We start from the raw sequence: 21,196 nt of genomic DNA, 5'->3' as shown, positions 1-21,196 counted from the left end.
GCGTTGACTATAAAATATGTTTGCCATGTTGCCATGTGGCCATTGTCGTTACAGCGGCAGCTCAAGGTGAAATTCAATAAGTTTGTTAAATGAAAAAATAAAATATGCGCGTCAAATTGAGTTTTAAATGAAGATTGATTTTTTTCTTCACGCTTTGCAAAGCAACAGCAGCAACAACAACAACAACAAAAGAAATTCCGCTCTATTGTAATTAGAGACAAAGGCAATGAATCCCTTTGGTCTTTAGACCCTTTTTGCCTTTTTTCTTATCAAAATTAATTCAAATTCAAATGCTTCAAAATGAGAGACAGCGAGAGAGAGCGACTGAGTGAGAGTGGAACACAAATAATTAAAATTAATTATGTGGAATATATTCAATAAGTTGGAAAATTATGCAAACGAGCGCACAAAGTAAACGACTTGCGATAAAGCCAAGTGCACTCAAATATTTTCCGTAAACCGAAATAGAACAAAGCGTAGGCTAGTTGGACAATTGGATACATGGACAATACGTAAGTTGTTCGAAAATATTTCGAACTACGTGTATAGGTTGCTCGCACGAGAATGGGAACAATTCATTTGCAGTTGCTCGTCTCGAGAGCAAAAAAAAAAAAAAATAGCTTCGCCACAATTTCCGGCATTTGGTATATAAGGTGAATTTGCGGCCCGGCTGGCGTTCAGTTTGTTCGGTTCGTTGGCCCACGTTTGCGTAAAAGTAGCACAAAAATTTACTTAAAATAAATAAACGACAAAAATATTGGAACGCCAGACGTTGCTGCTGCTGCTCAACTCAACTCATTGCTGTAACAATTTCGGTTTTTAGTTTGTTGTGTGCTGCGTACGAAGGCACAATGTGGCCGAAACTCAATTTAAGCTGCCTATGTGCATTATTTGTGTGTTTGCTAAGTGTCATACTGTTCACACAGACTGTGGCCGGCGCATCTGGAGATTCGGTGTGCAAAGATCTAAGTAAGTGTTTACCATATGCAGCAAACACAAAAGTAAATACCAAATTCATTTGCTTGCTGAGCCAGAACAAAATAAAGCTCGTATAATTTACGCATATTTAAAGGCTTTAATTGTTGTTAACTTTGATTTATAGTATACGTTTGCACTTTTAGCCAAAATTGCGCGCAATTTTTGTCTTTAAATATATAGCCATATGTTATTTTAAGTAGTGACAGTGAAATGTGTTCATCAAAATTTGCATGAGTAATGCGCTCGTTTCGCTTGTAGTAGAAAAGTCCGAAATTTGTGATGAGGCCAGCAGGGAATTCATTATTTATATGCTCGATTAAACCATTAATTGCCGGCTGGCTATAAACTCTTTGTATTTTACAGACAATTTCAATTGCTATGTGGGACGCAATGAGGGCAACTACTGCAATAGCAAGGATCAAACGAAGGCATTGACACGCTGGTATTATGACAAAGGCGTCTGCCGTCCCTTTGGCTATCGTGGCTGCAATGGCAATCGCAATCGCTTCTGCACGCAGGAGAGCTGCGAGGCACGCTGTGGCAAGCGCTGAGCTCAACAGTTGCACATTCAATTACGCACATCCACTTAGTTGTTAAGTTTGTATGCATAGGCTAAGCAATCAAGCGCAAATAGTAGCAAAGCAATAAAAAACAAGAGTACAAAGTGTTCAGTGTTCAGTGTTCAGACTTGGAAGCTTAAATGTTTGGCACTCGTAATAGACAGACAGACAGGCAGACGGACGGACAGCCAGTCAAGTGCTGTAAGCTGTCAGTTTAGCAGCAAAAAGCGCAACAACAACAGCAACAACACAACTGACAAATACAACTAGCAAGAAATCTATAAAAATCGCACGAGTATGAAAAAATGTGCAAGCTGTCAGTTGAGTTGACGCCTCGTGTATCAAATATCGCCACGACATGGCCTCAGTGACAGTGTCGCCAATGCTGATGCTGATGCTGACTTTGATTTTGATGCCGCTGCTGCTGCTGCTCTTAGCGCATATGTGGCGAGAGCTTTTAGTGCTGACGCACTGTCCAGCCGGTGTGGCTCAGTGAGGCAAATGTCAATGCCACATCAAAGGCGTGTTGCTGCTTGTGGCTATCAAAGCCTCACGGCTAATTAAAATAGTTGCCTTGTGTGAAGTCTAAGGCAAAAAGCAGGCCCATTAATGTGCCAGAGCCCAGTGCCCAGCCCACTTACTTACACTTTGCGCCTTTGACAGGCGTTTGTTTTAGAGCTGTCCGTACACACTTTTAAAAGCGTAGACCGAGGACAGCGACAAGCGGACAGAGCGTAGCGGCTGATTGCTTGATTGCTGCGCACAAACAACTGCCAATCAAATGCATAACGGGCAGCGACAAGGGTCTAGGCAACATGACACAGCGTTGATGGCAGCGCATTAATCTGTTTAAATGACAGCAGCAGCAGCAGCAGCAGCAACAACAACACAGCGCATGCACGCGCTGACTCATGCGGCGTATACGTAATGGCTGCCATTTTAATTTCACTAGCTACGCACAAAAAAAAAACTCTGCTAAGAGTGAGAGATTCGCCAAACGTTCAATTGATTGGCACTGTTCGTTATTTTCGCAAGCCATAGGCAATTTGCATAAAATTAGTTTCTTATAATTGGATATTTGAAACGTTTGCAAAAGGCCACTTGTCACACACGCGTCGTATGCGCAATATAATTGAAAACGCACAAAATTGTTGCTCATTATGGCTTAACAGCTGAATGCCTTGACAAAAATCGAAGTTGGCCCATAAAAAAATATAAATAATAATAATATGCACAAAATTATGCTCCATAAAAGCTTAAAGAAAATGTACAAAAATCTTTCGCGTGTAATTTGATTATTTATCACAATTTTTATATTTAACGACTCAATTGAGTTTTATGCGCCCATTGCGCTAAACACAATAACAGTCTGCGCAAGCAGACTTGGCTGATTTGCGCGTGTTTAGCAACATTATGCCAAAGGTCAGGCTTTGTCATAAAGCGCTCTCAACTGTGCCTGCTGCTCTTACTCTGGTTGTTGTTGCTGTTGAACTCATGCCAAGCTGCACTTCATAAAAATGACGCCGTACATTTACTCAATCAAAAAAGAACTTTTCATAACGTTGATGAGCCGCACAAAATCCAACAAATGTGCCAGCATTCAACTCTGAAATAACAACAGCAAAACATACAACCCAAAAAAAAAAAAAAAATAATTTAATTTTTTATGTGGTTTCTCTCTCATTCTCTCATGCTCGTTCCCTCTCTGTCTGGGCGCGGACCTTTTGACAAAGCGCAGTAAAATATGCTATGCAAAACGCTTTGCTCGCACGAAATATAAAAACATAGCTTAGTAGTATCCTATAAAGATTTATAAAGGGGTATGCCCAGCACACTTGACAATAAATACTTCAACATTAATTTCTGGCTGCTAAGCAGCTGCAATTCAAGCTTAACTTATATTTATATTTAGCTGCATTTCAGCTTGGCTATGCGCTAGTCGCATAATTTATTAATTTGCTACATTTGTTGCCATTGCACACAAGACGGAAATATGCCACAGGGCCGGGTTGAAAGGCTGCCCCAGTTTACTCCAAAGGAATTCATAAAACGACAAAATCGCTTTTGTTGCCACACACACACACATACACACAGCCACTGAATCTGAGAACAAAACAGAGACGCAGCAGCGAGTGAAATAGCGTCTATGCATGTGTGTGTGTGTGTTGGTGTTAGGTAGCAGCGTCGTATCCATTGCCCAACTTGCATATAAATTTTGTGTTTATTCGGGTGCATTTCCACTGCGGCGCACATTCAGCCGCAGTCGTCGTCGTCGTTGTCGAGTGGCCATGCGACCTTGCAGCAGCCATACCCATTACACACACACACACACAAGCAAGTAAATAAACACATAGCTACAAATATGCATTTAAAGCCACGTAGAGCGAGCTTAACTTGCTGTTGGTTTGCCCCTTGCCCAGCAGTTTGGTTTTCATTTATGTGAATCAAACAATGTTAGTTGCCCCAATCGGCTAACCCTTGTTACATATGAGAAGGAGCCGCAAATACACATACACACACATGGCAGCCATTTTTCCGTTTAAATAATTCTTAAACGCCAAATTGTGATTGAATTTAAGTTTGGGTCTCTCTCCAAGCAGCAACAACAAACAAATAAAATTGAATTACAAAATTCCTTTGGCAGCAAAGCTTGTCGCGCAATTTATTGCCAGCCCGAGTTTATTTGTTGTATACTCTCACCTCGGCAGTAAGTTGAAGTTAGACAGCTAACAAAGCAAACTTTATTTTTCATTTCGTGACTTCACAAACTTGTTATTGATAATATCTTGTAAAGGCGAAAATTCACGCAAGCGTATGCGGCTTTTCACATTGCAGCGTTAGTTTTAAGCAGCCACACACAATAGCGAGGCAAACCAAACAGCAATCAAATGGTAACCCGAAACCCCCTTTTGGCTGGAGCCAATTTCATTTCTTTGCTTTGCTGCGTGTTGTTGCCTGTTGCCGGTTGCCGTTGCTGTTGCCTGTTGTATTTTCCACACAAATTGGTTTCTCATTCTGCTTGATTTCATGCACAAGCTGCTCGAGTGCAGCACTTTCAGGTGTTACCCACGCGCAGGCAGCCACCACAGCATATCAAACGCCTCAGACGCTGCTTGGGCCACTTCACTTGTTATCTGCACTTAGCTGATCAGCCGAGCAGTCAACTTACACTTGTTGGCACTTCCAATGCAGCAAAGGGTGTGGGCACACCCACAAGCACACTTTATTTATCTAGCAAAAATTGTGATTTTCCACACAGACACAACAAGCCACAAGCCGTTTAAAGTTGCGTATACGCAATCTGTGTGTGTGGCGTGCATTGTGCTAAACAGAAACTTAAAACTGCAGCATACTTTTGGGCGAAAGCAACCAACAGAATGTTGCCAAACGACATTGTCGCATGTCAGAACGAACTTACACGCATTGCTGCAGAGCTTACGTCAAGAGTCACTTGCTGCTTGCAATGGTAATGGAAATGCCAGTGCCTCTTGCTTACTCTCGCTCGCAGTCTCGCTCTCTATTTCTCTATCGAGTGTGTCAAGTGGATTTGCTGCTGCACACACACTTCGATTAAAATACATACTATTTATGGCAGAGAGTTATGCCACTGTGGGGGTATTAAATTAAATATAAACCCACTTCGGATAACATCAACATGCTCTGTCTATTTAAATTTCGAATCCGAATGCTGTTGCATAGCTGCACGTACAAGATAAAGCTAAAAAAAAGAACTGCAAATACACAAACACACACATACATATGTATGTATGGCATATCAAATAGCTGTATGTACGTGTGTGGGCGTGGCCAAGCAAACATATTGCAGCGACTGTGTTTTGTATGACTGACTGGATGACTGAGGAAAATGAATGAAAGCCTGATGATGCGTATGCATGTGTGTGTGACGCTGTCTATGTATGCGTTAGCTAGTGTCAAGTCAGGGACATTTAGTAATTCAGCAGGCATATCAAGGACAACGTACTCATAAATACCAAAGGCAAATGCCGCACACACAATTCTTTCACTCGCTGCTTGGCTGCCTGAGCTGCTTGTCTATCCAACTGACTGTCTGTCCGTCTGTCTGTCTGTTCGTCTGTCTGCCTGCCTGTTTGCCAGTTTGTGTGTTTGTATGTATGGAATTTTTAACTTCATTATCGAGGCTCGCCTAGCCATTTGCCAGCACGCATCGCTGCCTCAACTTTGTCCTACTCGCAGTACTGCGACTACTACTACCAACGTCCTTGTCATCATTGTCTCTCCCGAGCGCATTGCTCAACATCTTTGGCAGTGCGACAAGCGGGCCAACGAAAGCGCTTCGGCATGCATACCAAATGCCCAATGATGTGTATTGCCAGCCAGCCAGGCAGCCCCAACGCAGCCTCCCACTGCCCACTTGAGACAGCGGCTTCATTTTCCCGCTGTCAGTGAGTGCAACTTGAGCTCATTAAGCTGGCTTCAAAATTGTTTTACTTTACTTAATTCAGCTGAGCGCTTAAGACGCTTAACTCATATGGAAGATACTTACTTACTTACCTACGCTTTATACTTTACACTTTACACTCTTGCCGGCTTTAAAAAATGTTCGCTGCTTTGCCATAAATTCAACAGCTGTCGTCCACTGTTGTGTTATTTATTTGACTTAAGCACATTGCGTCGCATGGGCAGCGACACCAACCTTTGGAAAAAGACATGCCACGCCCACATTTCCAGAAGAAGCAAGCACACGGTATACAGCTGTCAGCATTCAAGCGTTGCGAACACACAATTTATAGCGCACCTAAATGTAAGATTAACAGTTTATTACGCATACGACGGGGCGTACAAATGCGTATGCAGTGAAGCAAGCAGCAGGCATTTGTAAATTAAAGCGTTAGATTTTATAATTATGTTTCTTACAATATTTTTCGTATTTAACTTAAAAGCGTCGGTAAATGTAAGTTTAACCTTTAATTACGCATACGAAGCGTTGACACGTGTGCATTTGAAAATACAAAGCTAACAATTTTATAATTATATTTCTTAGAAATAAATGCTATCCAACGCATAAGCGCTTATTGCGCATACGACAAGTGTTACACAGCAGAAATTAAATAAATTAAAGCCAATTACATTTGAAGTTGAAAGAACTTTTTGCCTTTATATAAATTTAAATTGTTTGGAATTTAAAAACAAATTCTTATTGGCAACCGCACACAGAATTCGCTTTGAGTTAAGAATTTATTGTTGATTAAATTTATTGAGCTGTATTTATTTGTGTGCGTCTGTCAAAAGACTTAACAAAATATTTTCGTGGCTCACTTGCGCGCGCTTAAATACGAAAATTTAATTAATTATGTGCTGGCTGCTCAAACTGTTGTGCTGTGTGCAATGATTTATGGCCGGGCATGCCTAGTGATCGCTACAGAGGCTGCGAAGCGAATGTTCGTAGCTCTGTTTGTTACTATGTTTTGTCTGTTTGCCTTTCGGCTTGGCTGGCTTACTTCGCGCTCTGCAATTTTGACGGGCAACCTCAAAAGCGCAACATGAGAATTTATTTGGCGCACATTTGTCTTGCCATGGCTCACACACATGCACTTAACACAGCAGCAGCAGAAGGCAGCACATGCGGGCGTTATTAATAGTTGCGTTTGTGCCTGCAATATGCTGTCAAATTAATTTCAATTTAATTAAATTTTTTCTGCGCTAAGAGCTAAGCAAAATAAATGAAAATTTCTGTCAAATAAATGTTAAAAAATTGACTCATTGTGGCGCATTGAATGGAAATGAAAATGAAAATGAAAACGAAAATGCCAAAAGCAACAGCAACACACAACACAAGGCGAGGCGGCGTACGCGCTGGAATCACAGCTGCAAAAATATTTACAGACATTTGTTTTCCTCTACACACATGCATGTGTATATGTGTGTGTGTGTGTGTGTGTGCGGGTGTTGTGCCTGATGCTGGAATTTCTCACGCTTGGCACTAAAGTCATTTTTCGCCAGCGACGCCTTGCTCCAAGCCATTGAAATAGTTGAAAGTGTTCTAGCTTGTGTTCGCTGCTGAAACTGCGCTCATTTATCAATACGTCAGTTGTTGTATAACTATTAATGCTGCCTGCGAGCCACGCACGTGCTGCTAGCCCCGCATAAGAAATTGGTAACTGAGCGCCAAGCCAAGCCCCGAACTTGACGAACGTCAAATTGCGTTTTAACTAATTTCAAGTGATTCATTTTCATTCGCGCAAATGCATTTCAAGCTACGTCAAGTGTTGTGTTGTGTGTTGTGTAGAAATTAATGCGAAATGCATTAGCATTAGTGCTAATAAATGCGCACGCTGCGTATGCGCAATGCTGCAAAAGCAAATATCAGCTGTGTGTGCAATAAACTTTAAGTTGATTACTTGCTTAATAGCCCACTGAAATACTCATAAATACAACATGAGCTGTGAATGCCTCGACACACTGCCTCACATTTTATTGTAAAGGCAAACAAATGATGCCACAAGCAGCAGCAGCAGCAGAGCTGAGGCTACTGTGTATAAATTTCCTTTTTTTTTTTCATTCATTTGCTTGTCAAGCTCATCTGTGGCACGGACTCAGCCTGTCATTCGACTGACAACAACAACAACAACACAGAGCTGGCAGTGAAATACAAATTATGGCAAATGGGTGCAAATTTTAATGAAATTCAACAACAACAGCAACAAAATGTCGCATAAAGAATGCAAAAACTCGCAGACACACATACGAGGCAAGATGTCAGCAGACAAATATTAAAAACTCACTGACAGCCAAACGAGCAGCATGTGCCACATGCGCTCTCTAAAAAAAATCGAAACAAAATCAGTTTAGCTTTTAGCAGAAGTAACAGCAACATAAACGAGCTTCCAATGTTTTGTTTAGTGTGTGTCGGAAGTTGAGCTGTATCTCAATAATAATTCAATACACTGACTCTGTAGTTTTCATTAATGCATGCGTACTGTTTATTATGGCCCATGTATCCGGTTAACAACATCCGCTTTTCACGCACCACACACGCCAGCAACACATAAATCCATGTCAAGAGCCACACACACACACACACACATGTAGCCACATCCATGGCGTTTGCATTTGTATTAAGAACTATTTAATTATGCAGGCACACACATATCGTATCTCTTGTGTATTTTATGCATTTTTAATGCATATTAAACTACTGCTAAACGAGAATTTCAATGCTAATTTAATTGCTTTGCATATGCATTAAAAGCTTTTAGCTTGCGGCCAATTGACAAACATATTCTGTTGATTTTATAACGGCGGCAAAGCCAAAAATATATTTTTAGCATTCCATTGAGCAAAAATGCTCAGCAAACGAAACGAATTTTGCCAAACGGATTCAGCACTTAAAAAAGTTGACAAAAATATCAATTAAAATTGTGTTCATGTTAAATATTTATTTTATGTGTTCTTTGCATTTGGCTGCCGTTGGCTGCTGCTTTTGTTATTGCAATTTACATGTTGTAACCAAAATTAAAAGCAAACAAAATTAAAAACAACAAACACTTCAGCGCACACACACACACACGCAACACGCAGCAATATTTGCCACACAAAAAACGCAAACTAAAAAGCTAAAAAAAATTGATTGGTAAACAAAACAAGCAGCAGACTTAAAATCAATTTGCAGCGCGGCTAAAAATCAAAATCAAGTTGTGAAAAAAATGCTTAGCACTCAACTATATAGCGCATGCCTCATGCCTCACTGTTGACAGCTTGCCACATTTGGCAGTAAGTATGCTTGCGGCTCAGCAGCAAATCAATTACAAGCCTGGGCCGCAACCGCATCAACTGTTGTTGACAAGAGTCCGAGCACGAGGCCTGCAACTCAATGCCGCAATGCAAATAAATTCTGTTAAATGCGCACCTGGCCACAGTGGTGCACTGCATCAGCCTCAGCCAAAGTAGCAAGCCAAGCGTACAGCGTAAGCTACGCTTGGACTGCTCTTGCGGTATTTGTTGCAAGTAATTTATGTTTATTGCTGCTGGTCAAGCCTTAAGGGGCGCACATAGCTCAAAAAGCTGCGTGTGTGGGAGCTTGGGCTGTCAACTCTTTAGGGTCATTAAAGGACCTGGGCTTTGTGCCAGCAGCAACTAATGTGCGCATTAAAATCAGATATTAATGCCGATTGGCAATAACATAGCTCAACTCTTGAGTTGCGGAGAGCGTAAAAACAAATATGAGCAAAAGTTTTTGAAGCGAGCATATCAAGTTTTTGGCAAAGCTCATCGATGAGCTGATAAGTGGCAATTGAGGCGACACACGTATGTACGTGTGTGTGCGTGTGTGCGCGTGTGTGTGTGTGCTGTGGCATGTAAAGTGCCAAAGTTGAAAAAGTTATTTGCATGTAAATTTGTTGCAAGAAACGCAAATGTAACACAAGCCCCAAAACGAAACACAGACTGAGACTGAGACAGAGACAGCGAAAATGAAAATGAAAGAAAGCAAAACTTTTGCACAAAAGTCAAATGGGGAAAGGCGTTTAGATAAAGCCAAACACACAACGCCCAACAGCAATGATAAGACCAACAGCAAAAAAACTGACAAGTGGGTGAAAAAGGGCGTGGCTAAGTGACGTTGCCTAATGACTGAAACAAAGCCAGCAAAGAGTGTATACAATTGAAAACTTTGCAATTGTTACGTATCCTTTCACATACACGCATACACGCACACATACGCACTTGCACTTGTATTAACGTTTCCGCTCTGCTGGTAAAATTCATTAAGCCACGACAAAGTGGCGCCCAAGACTTAAGCTGCTAACCGAATAGCAAGTGTCATTCAATCGACAGCGCTGTGTGCTCCATAAACTTTCATTAACTTGGCTGGCTGGCTTACGCAAGTGTTTTGTAAACATGGCTTCAAGCAATAGCAGCAGCAATGGCTGGCAAAGATTTAACGCAGCAGTCGCGTCAACATATCAATAAAGCCAATTGGCCAACTCGCCAACTCGCGCCTTTGGCCCAACAACTGCAGCTCAGCTTTGCATTATTCATGAGAGTGAACTCAAAAAAAATATAAAATGCTGGCGCCAGCAAATAAATTTCGATTGAACGATTGAAAAAAACTATTTAATTGAGCATTCAAATGGCGCATTGACACGTTGGGTTAGCGCAGGTTATTGCCGAGGCCAATACCGCACCGCAGTTGTTCAAATAAAAGTTCCCAATGCTCAAATTGCAGCTGTCGTTGTCTGCAGCCAGCAAAAGATTTATCCGACAGTTTGTGTTTGTCACTCTATTTTTGTGTCTCTGTGTGTGTATGTGTGAGTGAGGCAATGGACAAGGACAACTTGTTATCGTGCCTGTCTGCACCGAAAGCAGCTTGATTGGCAGTTCAGGTTACAGTTATCCCAGCTACAGCAGCAGCAGCAACACAACGCCTTGCAGCAATGTTTCGTTTGCTCGGATTTTCTAAGCAATTGCCAAACTGTCAGCTGTACAGCAGTTTGCACTTGAATTCTTTAAAGTTTGAGAGTCTGTCTGGCGCAAAGGCAAAGTTCAAAGTCAATTAATTAACTGTCTAATTAGCAGCTGACGCGACAAATCCCACAACTGATTGAAGTTGGCAAAAGTCAACACCAAGACAAAATAATAATAATAATAATAATAATATCAAATAGGCAGCAATCATTTTGTGGCTGCCTTTTGAGCCCTTTTTGCACTCTAATTGAATCACGTGCGTGTTGGGTCATGGAGCTGTGGCAATAATGTTGCCACTGCGCTTTGGGGAGCAGCCAAGCCAAGTTTTCATTAGCTGCTGCTGCTGCAAACGCGCGTGTGCGTGGGCGTGGCGACATTGGCAACAACAACTTAATCATCATCAAGCCAAGCATTAGTCACACTCAAATAGCGTTGCCTGCGTGGGTGTAGCTCACATATCATTTTGAAAGCCATTTGCAAATCGCTTTGATAGCCACGACAATGAAGACATGCGCCCAAGAGCTTTTGGCCTTTGCCTTTGACTAAACTATGCCAGCGAGTTAGTTGTCATCGATGCCAGTCAATACGATAATTATGCCCTATGCTAGTTGCGCTGGGCTGGACATTCAAATTGGATATGCAAACGTGCAACATTAAAGGCTCAACTCATCAGCATTAAGCGCAGCAGCGGTCAGAGTGCTTATTTATATTTGCCTCTCTCTCTCGCTCTCTCTGTGTGTTTGTATCTATTTCAAAAAGCTAATTGCACACGTTTGTATATCACGTGCCATGTGAACGCTGCTATTGTTTATCTAACTGGCTATAATGCGTAGTTGAGGCCGCAACAATTTGCACAAGCGTCAAGAGTCGCCGCATTTCAGCGCAGTTTACTGTTCAATGACACTGCAATTTAATTAAGTCACGCAGCAAATTTCCAATTGTGTGTAGCATAGCTTTAAATTTAATCGAAATTCGGCTAATGAAGTCGGGCATGTATATAGTCCGCAAGGCAAAACAAACAAAGCGACACGCAAATATAAACAGCATAAAACATTTAGTTGGACTGCACTGCACAATTGGCAGCGTAGATTTTGGTCAAACAAACTAATTGCATTAGAGTTGCAACATTGGCAGCGATGTGGAAAATTTAATTAACAAAATCTGCACTAAATATTGCAATTAAATTTTATTTAACAATTAGAGTAAAAAGACACACGCACGTGGCCAATGGGACTGAGTTGCAAACTAATCAGTTGCAGACTCCCTTGAGTGTGATCAAGTGGGCAATGTCTTTTGATAATGAGTTTGTTTTCCAATAAATTGCAGGCAGACAATGTGAATAGATTTTAACTTTTTGATTAATTTTAATTACAAAAGCGTTTAGCTAAACTAAATTGTAGAGTTCGGCTTAAGAGTTTAAACTTAACTGGCTTAAACTTTAGTCAAAGAGCTACTCAGCTTCACTCTCAACTCTGTTAAGCTTTTCCTATGTCAAATAATTTTTTTTTTAACTTGCTCACTCATGTTAATAGACGCCAATCAGTGTATGATCCTCATGCTACAATATTTTTACCTTACTTTTGGCCATAACTTTTGTGAGCAACCATTTTGAGCTGCTGTCTATTCTATTGTTTATTTTTTCCATTTGCAGCCACTTTGGCATAGTCATAACTTGCCTGCCTGGAAGCCAATTTAGAAAAGTGTTGTACACAGCTGCAGCCAAATTGAAGCCAATGCAGCAGTTGCTTCAATTTAAAATACTTTAAAATATCTGCACCATTTCACTTTGTCTGCTTTAAGCTAAAAGCTGCTCGCAGCATTTAATAAATCTTAAGCTGCCAACTACAGCATTAACTGCTGCAACTCCTTGCTTTGTATTTTGTTCAAATCTGTAGCAATTGTTATTTCTTGCATGTGCCTTTTGTTACACTGTTGGCTGTTGGCATTATTGACCCAAATCAAATCAAATAATACACAACGTTAGTAGTCAGCTGTATGCATGTTTTAAATGCCAAGCGCACACAGTGCGTATACGCATTAAAGTGCGTCACGCCTAACGTTTAAGCCCTTAGCGAAGCAGTTAGACAAGCTCGCATGTTAAGCACGGCCAACATTTGCATTATCAATAGCTGCTTGGCTGACTAGAACAAATATGCAAAACAGAAGCCAACATTTTTGCCAGCGGCTGCACAAAAGCCAAAGCAGGTGCGAAAAGGGGGCAAGGGGTATGCAGACTGAACTGTCGCTTGTTAGTTGCTTCAGTGTGTGTGTGTGTGTGTGTGTGGCGTGTGGCATGTTTGTTAGGCAGCCCAGGCAAGCGTAAGACATTTTGCCTGCTTCGCCTTTGGCACGTGCATGTCTTTGGGCAGTCAGCAGTAGGGTTGAGTGGGTGGTGGCAAATTGCTATGGCAGCTACGTATGTTGAAGCTAGCAATGCATGTTTGTATGTGTGTGTGTTCCTTAGCCCTTTCAGCGCATTTGCCATTTGTGCCTTTTATGCAATTTGCTTGCAGACAAGTTGTTATTTTATTGTTTACCTCACACACACACACACAAACAAATACATATGCAAGCAACATAAATTGCCAGCTATGTGTGGAGTGGAGTGTGTGGGAGTGAGCGACACTTGGCAGCTGCAATTGCTTTTGCTGACAATTTGCCAGTTTGTAACACCCGCCCACAGCTCGCCCATCAACTGATCGGAAGCCCTAACAGCTTAAGTGCTCTTGACTAATTTTTCTTGTTGCTTGTTTTTATTGCATTGCATTTTGGCAAGCAACATTAAATTTCACCTGCATATGACAATTGAATTGCATTTACAATTAAGGCCATACATTTATTTGTACTACACTTGGCTGAGCGCTGAGCGCTGAGCGCTTGACGATGGCTGCAAAATCCTTTTAGCGCTAATCAAGTTCAATACACATTACGTTTGACTGCAGGGGCAGCAGCTCAACGCGGCGGGATGCCAAATGTTTATTTCGATACAAATGCCAAAAAAAAAAAGAAAAAGAAACTCATGTGCGAGCAAGCAAGCGCGCAAACCGTTGACTGCTTAAGAGCTTAAGTGAAATTACACTTGAAGCTGAACAGCACAGCAATTTCAAACATAAAATGCTCAATTGGGGGCGTGCCGCTGTTAAAATGCTCACTAAAAGCTTTTCGCTACTCCCCAAGCAGCACCCAGCCCCTCGGCCTCACGCGCAGCTGAAAATGATGAAATATTTTTGAAAAAAAAAAGAAAACAAAATTCTAAAGTGACATTGCGATAATCGCGTAATCGATGAAGTCTGTCATTATCATGACGCCGCTGGCATTCGCCACTGTGTGAGTCAATAAGTAAAAATTCTGAGCGACAAAAAACACTTAAGCGGGCTACGCGAACAGACGAAAATGTTTGTGGCATCATGTGCTGCAACAAAAGTTTGTAGCAGCGTTTGCATTGCAGGCGGCCTCACATTTCTTTCCAGGGTATCGGCAACTCTGCATTGTGTTGCAAGTTGGCAGTGACGCGGCTCAGAATGCTGACGGGCAGCTCGTTTAGTATTTTTTTCTGTGTGTGTGTGTGTCTGACACTGAGCGCTGTCACGTTGTCTTGGACGCCGCTGAAACAAATAGCTATTGCTCAGAGGGGCGAAAGTGGGGCTGGATTAACCCAAAAAACTTGAAACTCTGATTTGATGCTGGCACGGAAGCGGGCAACAGCAGGGCGGATTCAATTTGACAGTCGCAAGAATTCAATTTTCTTGTCATCATGTTGTGGATTAGTTTCGTGCTTTTTCTAGTAGTCAAAGAGCGACAGTGGGCAGGGGGCATCCACAGTTGGACATCATTTGCAAGAGTGCAACTGCAGCAGACAACGGACAGCAACTTACCAATGCACACGCACAAATGAGAAAAGTTGCAAGTTTTACACACAAAAAAGCAAAACTAAAATGAAGGAAACACAAAAAAAAACAAAGTTTGCCAAGCTGCTGCTGCTGCTGCCACGATGAGCAGAAGTTGCAGCAGCAGCAGCAGAAGCATTTGGTAGCCTGGCGTTTGCCGGAGACAGAATTTTCAATGTGGCTGTGGTGTGTGCTGTCAGTCGTGGACAAATAACGAAACTTTTGTGTGGCCGGGGTCATGTGCGTGTGGCATTGAAATTGACGCACGAGTGGCAGCCACCACAACTAGCAGCTTAACATGCATGGATAACAAACATGAGCAACAGCAGCAGCAGCAAAAAGTCTCAAAAACAGCAACAGTCGACATAAGTTTTAAGTAAAACGCCAAGATCTGTAAGCGACTAAGGTGGAAATAAATAAAATTTCAACTTGACAGCAAGAAAATGTATAAATATAAAACAAAAAACATAGATAAATGTGCGTATTTTTGAACTGACATTTTAAGCATTTTGTAATTAATTATTAATAAATTTATTTTACTAGTGTAGCTAACATTTTAAATAATTCCCACTTAATATTTCTACACACATCTAAACATTTATAATCATTTGTTTCATTTGTATTTCTTGTACTTATGACATTTTAAGTAATTGCAATTGCTGCATGCATTTAATTTAAATTATTTTGCAATAAAATCTGTCATATTTAATTTTTATCATATTTATGCTCAAGCCATTTGTCTTCAAGCCTCAGCTTTAAAACCAAATTTTGACAAATTGCCTGAATTTGTTGAAGCATTTGAAGCATTTGCTGCTGCTGCTGCTGCTTCTACTGCTCTTAGCATTTTTTATACACTACTACTACTACTACTATCTGTATAATTTTGGTCTGTTTTATTTCCGTCAACAGCTTGCAGCTCTCTGCGCCTTTTCACTTGACATGAAAATCGTGTGGTCAGTTTTGCAGGAAATGTATATCAATTAGGCCATCTTTTTTTGTTATTTATGCTTGTGTTGTTGTCGGCATGTCAACGACATCCGTTGGCCTGTAACCGAGCGGGCTGCACTTTGAGCAGCACAAGCAACCACAAGCTGTCGTCAACAGCAGCAACCAATTAAAGAACAACTTAAAGGCCAAGAACAGCAGCCGCAATCGCCTTTTGCTGTGGCTGCACTAATTTGTCACAGTTTCTAAACATGCAAACCCCAAAAGTGTTTGGCAGGCGGCACAAAAAAATATGAAATGTCAACGGGAATGACTTATAGACTGCACAAAACGTGCCATCCATCAAGCCAGCAAGCAGCTAACTGCTTAAATACTTAATATATAAACAGCAGCAACAACAACAACAGCAGCAAACAAAACCCCATAGAAATAATAACAGACAAAGGCATGTCTGTCGGCTGGCAAAAGAGTGGAAAGCAATTTGCTGCTTGCGCCATTTTCGGGAGGCCTAAAAACAACCACAAGCTCACGCACACACACACACATAGAGAGAGACTTACACCTTGTGCCAGCTTCCGGTTGCTGTTTTGTGTATTTGTATTTGTATTTGTAGTGACAGTGCTATGTATTGCTGCCGTAGCTGCTTGATGGATTACAGCTAAAAGGCGGCAGCTTTTCAGCAATTGCTAGAGCCAAAGCTGAGACTGAGACTGAGAGCTGAGACTTGTGAGCTTGGGTTGGCAGCACGATTAGGCTTTTGTTTGGCTGCTTGTCAAAATTTCTTTGGACCACACCCCCAACACACGCACCACTGGCTTTTTGTTAGATATCAGCGGCAAAGTGATTTGTGCAATACTCCCACAAAGGGATTCGAGAAATTACGTTTAATGAAGTGAAGGGTTCAATTTGCCAAAGGATTCTGACACACACACACACACTAGCACAAAAGCCCAAATAGATAAGACCCTAGCTAACACTCGAACAGCTCAATTGCTGAACTGAAGCCGTAGCTGAGGCTGTAGCTGAAGTTGAAGTTAAAGTTGAAGTGCTAGCAAAATTATAGTTTAAAGCAGTTGTTGGTGTTTGCTGTTTGACCTTCACATACGTTAGGTCGCGAGGCCAGGCCAATTTGACCGCCATAAAGTGGCAACGTTGCAAATATACCAATTGGCAAATGGCCGCAACATAATCATTTATCATAACAAATGGCAGCGCTCAAGTGGCATATGTATGATTGTGGCCCCCACACTCAACAGCAGGGCCAGCAGCTGAAAATCAAGGCCAGCTCAGTTAGCCATAAATCTGCAAGTCCAGGCTGAAGCCGACGCTGTAGCCGTAGCTGCAACCATTTGTCTAATTTTAATGGGCATGCTAATAGAGCCATTGGCATGTCCGAGCTTGGTCTGCCAACCTGCCACTGGACCCTGCCACTTGCCAAAAACTTTTAATTTATGTGCGCGCAAATAAAAAACTTGTTGGCTCATTAAATACCTCAAAATGTTAAATGACTTACGAGCCAGAGTCAAGCGATTGACTGAAACGTGCCCCACAGCACTCTCACTACTTATTGCTGCTGCAGAGATTGCAGCCATCATTTGCCGAATTGCCATTACGTGCAACATTAAATGGGCGCAAGGCAAACTCGTTGTCTGCTTTGATTTTAATAAACTTCAACTGAGCATAAATTATGCGAAATGAAAATATAATTTTGATGCTGTAGCAATATTTTATTTAAAGCTCATAAATATTATTTAAATTTATTGACGCCAAAAAAGTTCAGTTCTGTGTGCTCAGTGCATTTTGCTTTGTCGCCGTTGACCGCACAACGACAGCCCCAGTTGACCCAATTGACCCCAGCCGCAGCGCAATTCATAAATATTTATGCACAAAACTCAAAGGGGCCAACGCCCATTGCAAAAAGCATATGCATTTGAATTCATTTATGACACCTCAGCGAGCACAAATGAAATCCGTGGCTAAAGGTGCCTGCCTCATTCACAGTCGTTCAGTCGCTCTACATGTGTTTTTGAAGTTGAGAGCAACGCTTACGGCCAATTTAATTTATAATGCAAACTCCGAAAAATACATAAAATCAGCAGCAAGTCCGCGGTTTGCTCTCTTTACGCCTTTTTGCTCGGCTAATATAGTTGTTGACTCTGTTGTAGTTGTAGCTGTTGCTGTGGGCAATGTAGTTGCTGCTGCTGCCGTTGTTTACCAAACAACAAAGTTGGGGGAAAAAAACAAGAGAACGTAGTTATTTTTATTAGTTGCTTTTTGCGTTTGCCGCTGATTGTTGCGCTGTAAATTGCATTTGCGGTCAAACAAAGTGCATTTTGCCTGCAACAATAATAATAACAACAGCAACAGCTAAAGCATTGTTAGCCTTCATTTTATTTTGGTTTTTGTTGCTATTTTCTCTTTTTTTGCTATTTGTTTCATTTAAGTTGCCATTAGATGTGGCTTTGTGCTAGTTGCTGTGCCCATTTTGTTGCCAATATACATACGCATATGTGTGTGTGTGTATGTGTGAGCATAACAGCAACCACAGCATTAAAGCCCACACACATGGCTGCAACCCATTTCCGACTGTCTGTGCTCTTTATTTAGACATTGCTGTGCTCAATAATTTTCACTCGCCTTTTTTTAAATTTTCTTTTTGAGCATGCACTGAATTTACTTCAACACTTTTGCTTTTGCTTTTGCTGCTGGCTCGAGTTGCTCACTTGCAGCTGGTTTGTTTTTAATTAAAACAACAATGTGATTGCCGCTCCCACACATTGAACACCTTAAATCGCACTGACGCACACACACACACACACACACACATGCTATTATTGTATAGTCTGCCAGGTTGCTGTATTTTTGTTTTTCTTTTCGTTTTGTGCGCTGCTGTAGTTTAAGCGCTTACAATTTCATTTTCATTCAGTTTTGTTTTGTGCTCTTTCACTTAAACCAATGCCGAGTTCCTGTCCTGCATGTCCTGTTGCCCGTTACCGCTGCTGCTGCTGCTGCTGTTCGTTTTGTGTGAAAAGTGATAAGTGAAATATGCTTTTCAGTTTTCAATTTAGCCGCTCAATGCAATTCCAATTGGATATTGGCTATAGCCAGCCAACTAGTGGCATGCCCCCGCCCGCTCTCTCGCTCTCTCTTTCTCACCCACTCTGCTGGCCACATTGAAATGTGCTACAACTGTAGCAAAAACCTCAACATAATGCCCATTATGGTTTGAAATAGAAATCAGCGCTGCATTGTACAATTTGTATGCATAAAAAGTCATGCAACATGCTCCAAATTCCATGTTAGCACAATCTATCTACATGTACTCACACACACATACATACGTAAATTGAAATAGACAAAAAACGTCTGCTGGTGGCTTGGGGTGTGCAACTGCAGTTCGCTGAACTTACAGCTCGCCTCCAACCCCTGGGAGCCAATTTAGAATGCGCCACATGTCGCGACGCGCATAGTAAAAGTAGCTCAACCTCAACACCCACCCACTTGACACTCTTTTATTTTGATATTTTTTGTGCAGTATGCGCCGCCGCCGCCTCCGCTGCAAACGCCGAGCAGTTGTTGAACATTTTTAATGGCTTTGACTTTGCCACTGAGCGACTGAGCGCGGCATGGCCACTAGCGGCTAGCTGACGGCTGGGCGTGCCCCCAAAGCATTTGCTAAGTCAAGAAAAGCTGCAACGTAATTAGCTCAATGCCCCACTGTACACTGTGCAAAGTGTTGAACCTAAATGTTGCTTCAAAAATTAAGTTTCAAGTAAGTTGCTTAGCTGCGCGCCAAAGTAGGCAACAGTTTTTTTATAACTTTGTTCACAAGACAGTTTGAAATTGCTTTCGAATTTCTGCAAGTCAAGTGCAGTCTGGCACACGCCCACATTTGCTACACTTGTATGCAATTTTGCTGTCAACATAAACCACTAAGCAGACAGTTAAGGGCGTGGCCAGCAAGGCAACAAGCAAGTGTTAATTTGAGCAAACTAAAAAAAAAAACTACAGAGCAAACTCTTTAAAGAAAGTCAAATCTTTGCTATAGCAAAACTGTCTAAAGCAAAAAATATTTGAATAATAGCCAAATTTTCAGTCTTTTAGAAGCACAACTAATATTACAATGGCGTTTCGAAAAATACTCTTTGTGTGTATGGGTAAGCTGAGCAGCGTTCTGAGCTCCGAACTGCTTTTAATATGATTTGCCATGCAGGTAACTCCTGTAGCTCACCGATGGCTGAGACTATTATGGAAAATCTGATGGTAAAGACCAGTCTATATTGGGAAGTCGACAGTGCTGCCTTGCGCACTTGGAACATTGGAAGACGTCCGCACAAGCGATGCCTTCGAACGCTTCGTGAGCATGGGCTGCGTTCCGATCACTTTTGTCGGCTTGTAAGCTGCCCCACACTGATGGCTAACAGTCAGTTTAATTACTCGCTCTTTTGTTTAGCTTAGCGTAGAGGATTTTTGCTATTATAACTATATAATTGCAATAGATCTGCATGTGTATAAAGAGCTGCTGCTCTGGGCAAAGTTAAATCGCATTGCGAATGTCGCTGGCATTATAAACCTAAGTGAATTTCGTAAGCATGGCAAGCCAGCACATATTACAAACTTATCGCTTGTAAGTTCAATAACTCAATTAACTAGTGCCATATATATAAATCATATTTGTTAAACAGACCAGCAAGCTGCGCGATTTTCGCAGCGCCTACTATCAGATTAAGGAGTGCTGCAAGCAATTTATATTAGCTCAACATGTGCGTATTATCAAATACGATCTACCCAGCACTGAGGAGGAGGATAATAAAGAGCTAGTTGATTATCAAACAACGCTGCAGCGCAGTCTAAGCTTGGACACATTAGAAACCGTTGAGCAATATTCCGCGAAAAGTATTGAAACGAAACCAAAACGCAAATGCAATAAGCGCAAGCTCTGTCAGAAATGCTGCGAGAAATTTATTGCAGATCTTTGAGCGAGCATGCAACACGTTTAATATCTGATTGACATGAGTGTTCTATATACCCTGTCTTCAGTTTTAAACACAATATTCTTAAGTAACTCATTTGGCAAGCAGCATAAATTATGTATTATTTTTTTTTTTTAAACAACTCTATTTATTATGTTCTAACGAACTGTAATGTAATGCAAATTTTTTCGAATTAAATTATGGTAAAGAATTGTAAATATTTTCTATTGATAATTAATTGCAATTACCATTTGCTACTTAGCGAAGTTTGTCTTGTATATAGCATTTGAGTTGTTAGATCAATGTTTTTATTTGTGGAACAATTAGAAAATTAAGTGAAGAAATTTATAGCAAAGAATTGTGTTGTGCTCATTGTTGTATCGATAAAATTGATTTATTATTATAAATG

The 21,196-nt window shown here is 41.3% G+C and overlaps 2 protein-coding genes across 2 annotated transcripts; both read left to right on the top strand.

The window, feature by feature from the left end:
- Positions 1 to 681: 681 nt before the first annotated feature.
- On the top strand, positions 682 to 1,642 carry LOC108602557 (major allergen Ani s 1). The gene is made up of 2 exons (XM_017990692.1): positions 682 to 969; positions 1,342 to 1,642. Exons 1-2 carry the CDS (start codon positions 852 to 854, stop codon positions 1,527 to 1,529), a joined length of 306 nt encoding a protein of 101 aa, XP_017846181.1. The 5' UTR covers positions 682 to 851; the 3' UTR covers positions 1,530 to 1,642.
- Positions 1,643 to 19,852: 18,210 nt separating this feature from the next.
- Positions 19,853 to 21,000, top strand: LOC108603113 (low molecular weight phosphotyrosine protein phosphatase). Its single transcript, XM_017991619.2, has 4 exons — positions 19,853 to 19,971; positions 20,028 to 20,209; positions 20,268 to 20,441; positions 20,500 to 21,000. Exons 1-4 carry the CDS (start codon positions 19,938 to 19,940, stop codon positions 20,791 to 20,793), a joined length of 684 nt encoding a protein of 227 aa, XP_017847108.1. The 5' UTR covers positions 19,853 to 19,937; the 3' UTR covers positions 20,794 to 21,000.
- The last annotated feature ends 196 nt before the right edge of the window (positions 21,001 to 21,196 follow it).

Source organism: Drosophila busckii, chromosome 3R, assembly GCF_011750605.1.
Source record: "Drosophila busckii strain San Diego stock center, stock number 13000-0081.31 chromosome 3R, ASM1175060v1, whole genome shotgun sequence".
NCBI classification, from domain to species: domain Eukaryota; kingdom Metazoa; phylum Arthropoda; class Insecta; order Diptera; family Drosophilidae; genus Drosophila; species Drosophila busckii.
The sequence above is the reverse complement of the archived record's forward strand: the minus strand, read 5'-3'. Positions and strand labels throughout refer to the sequence as shown.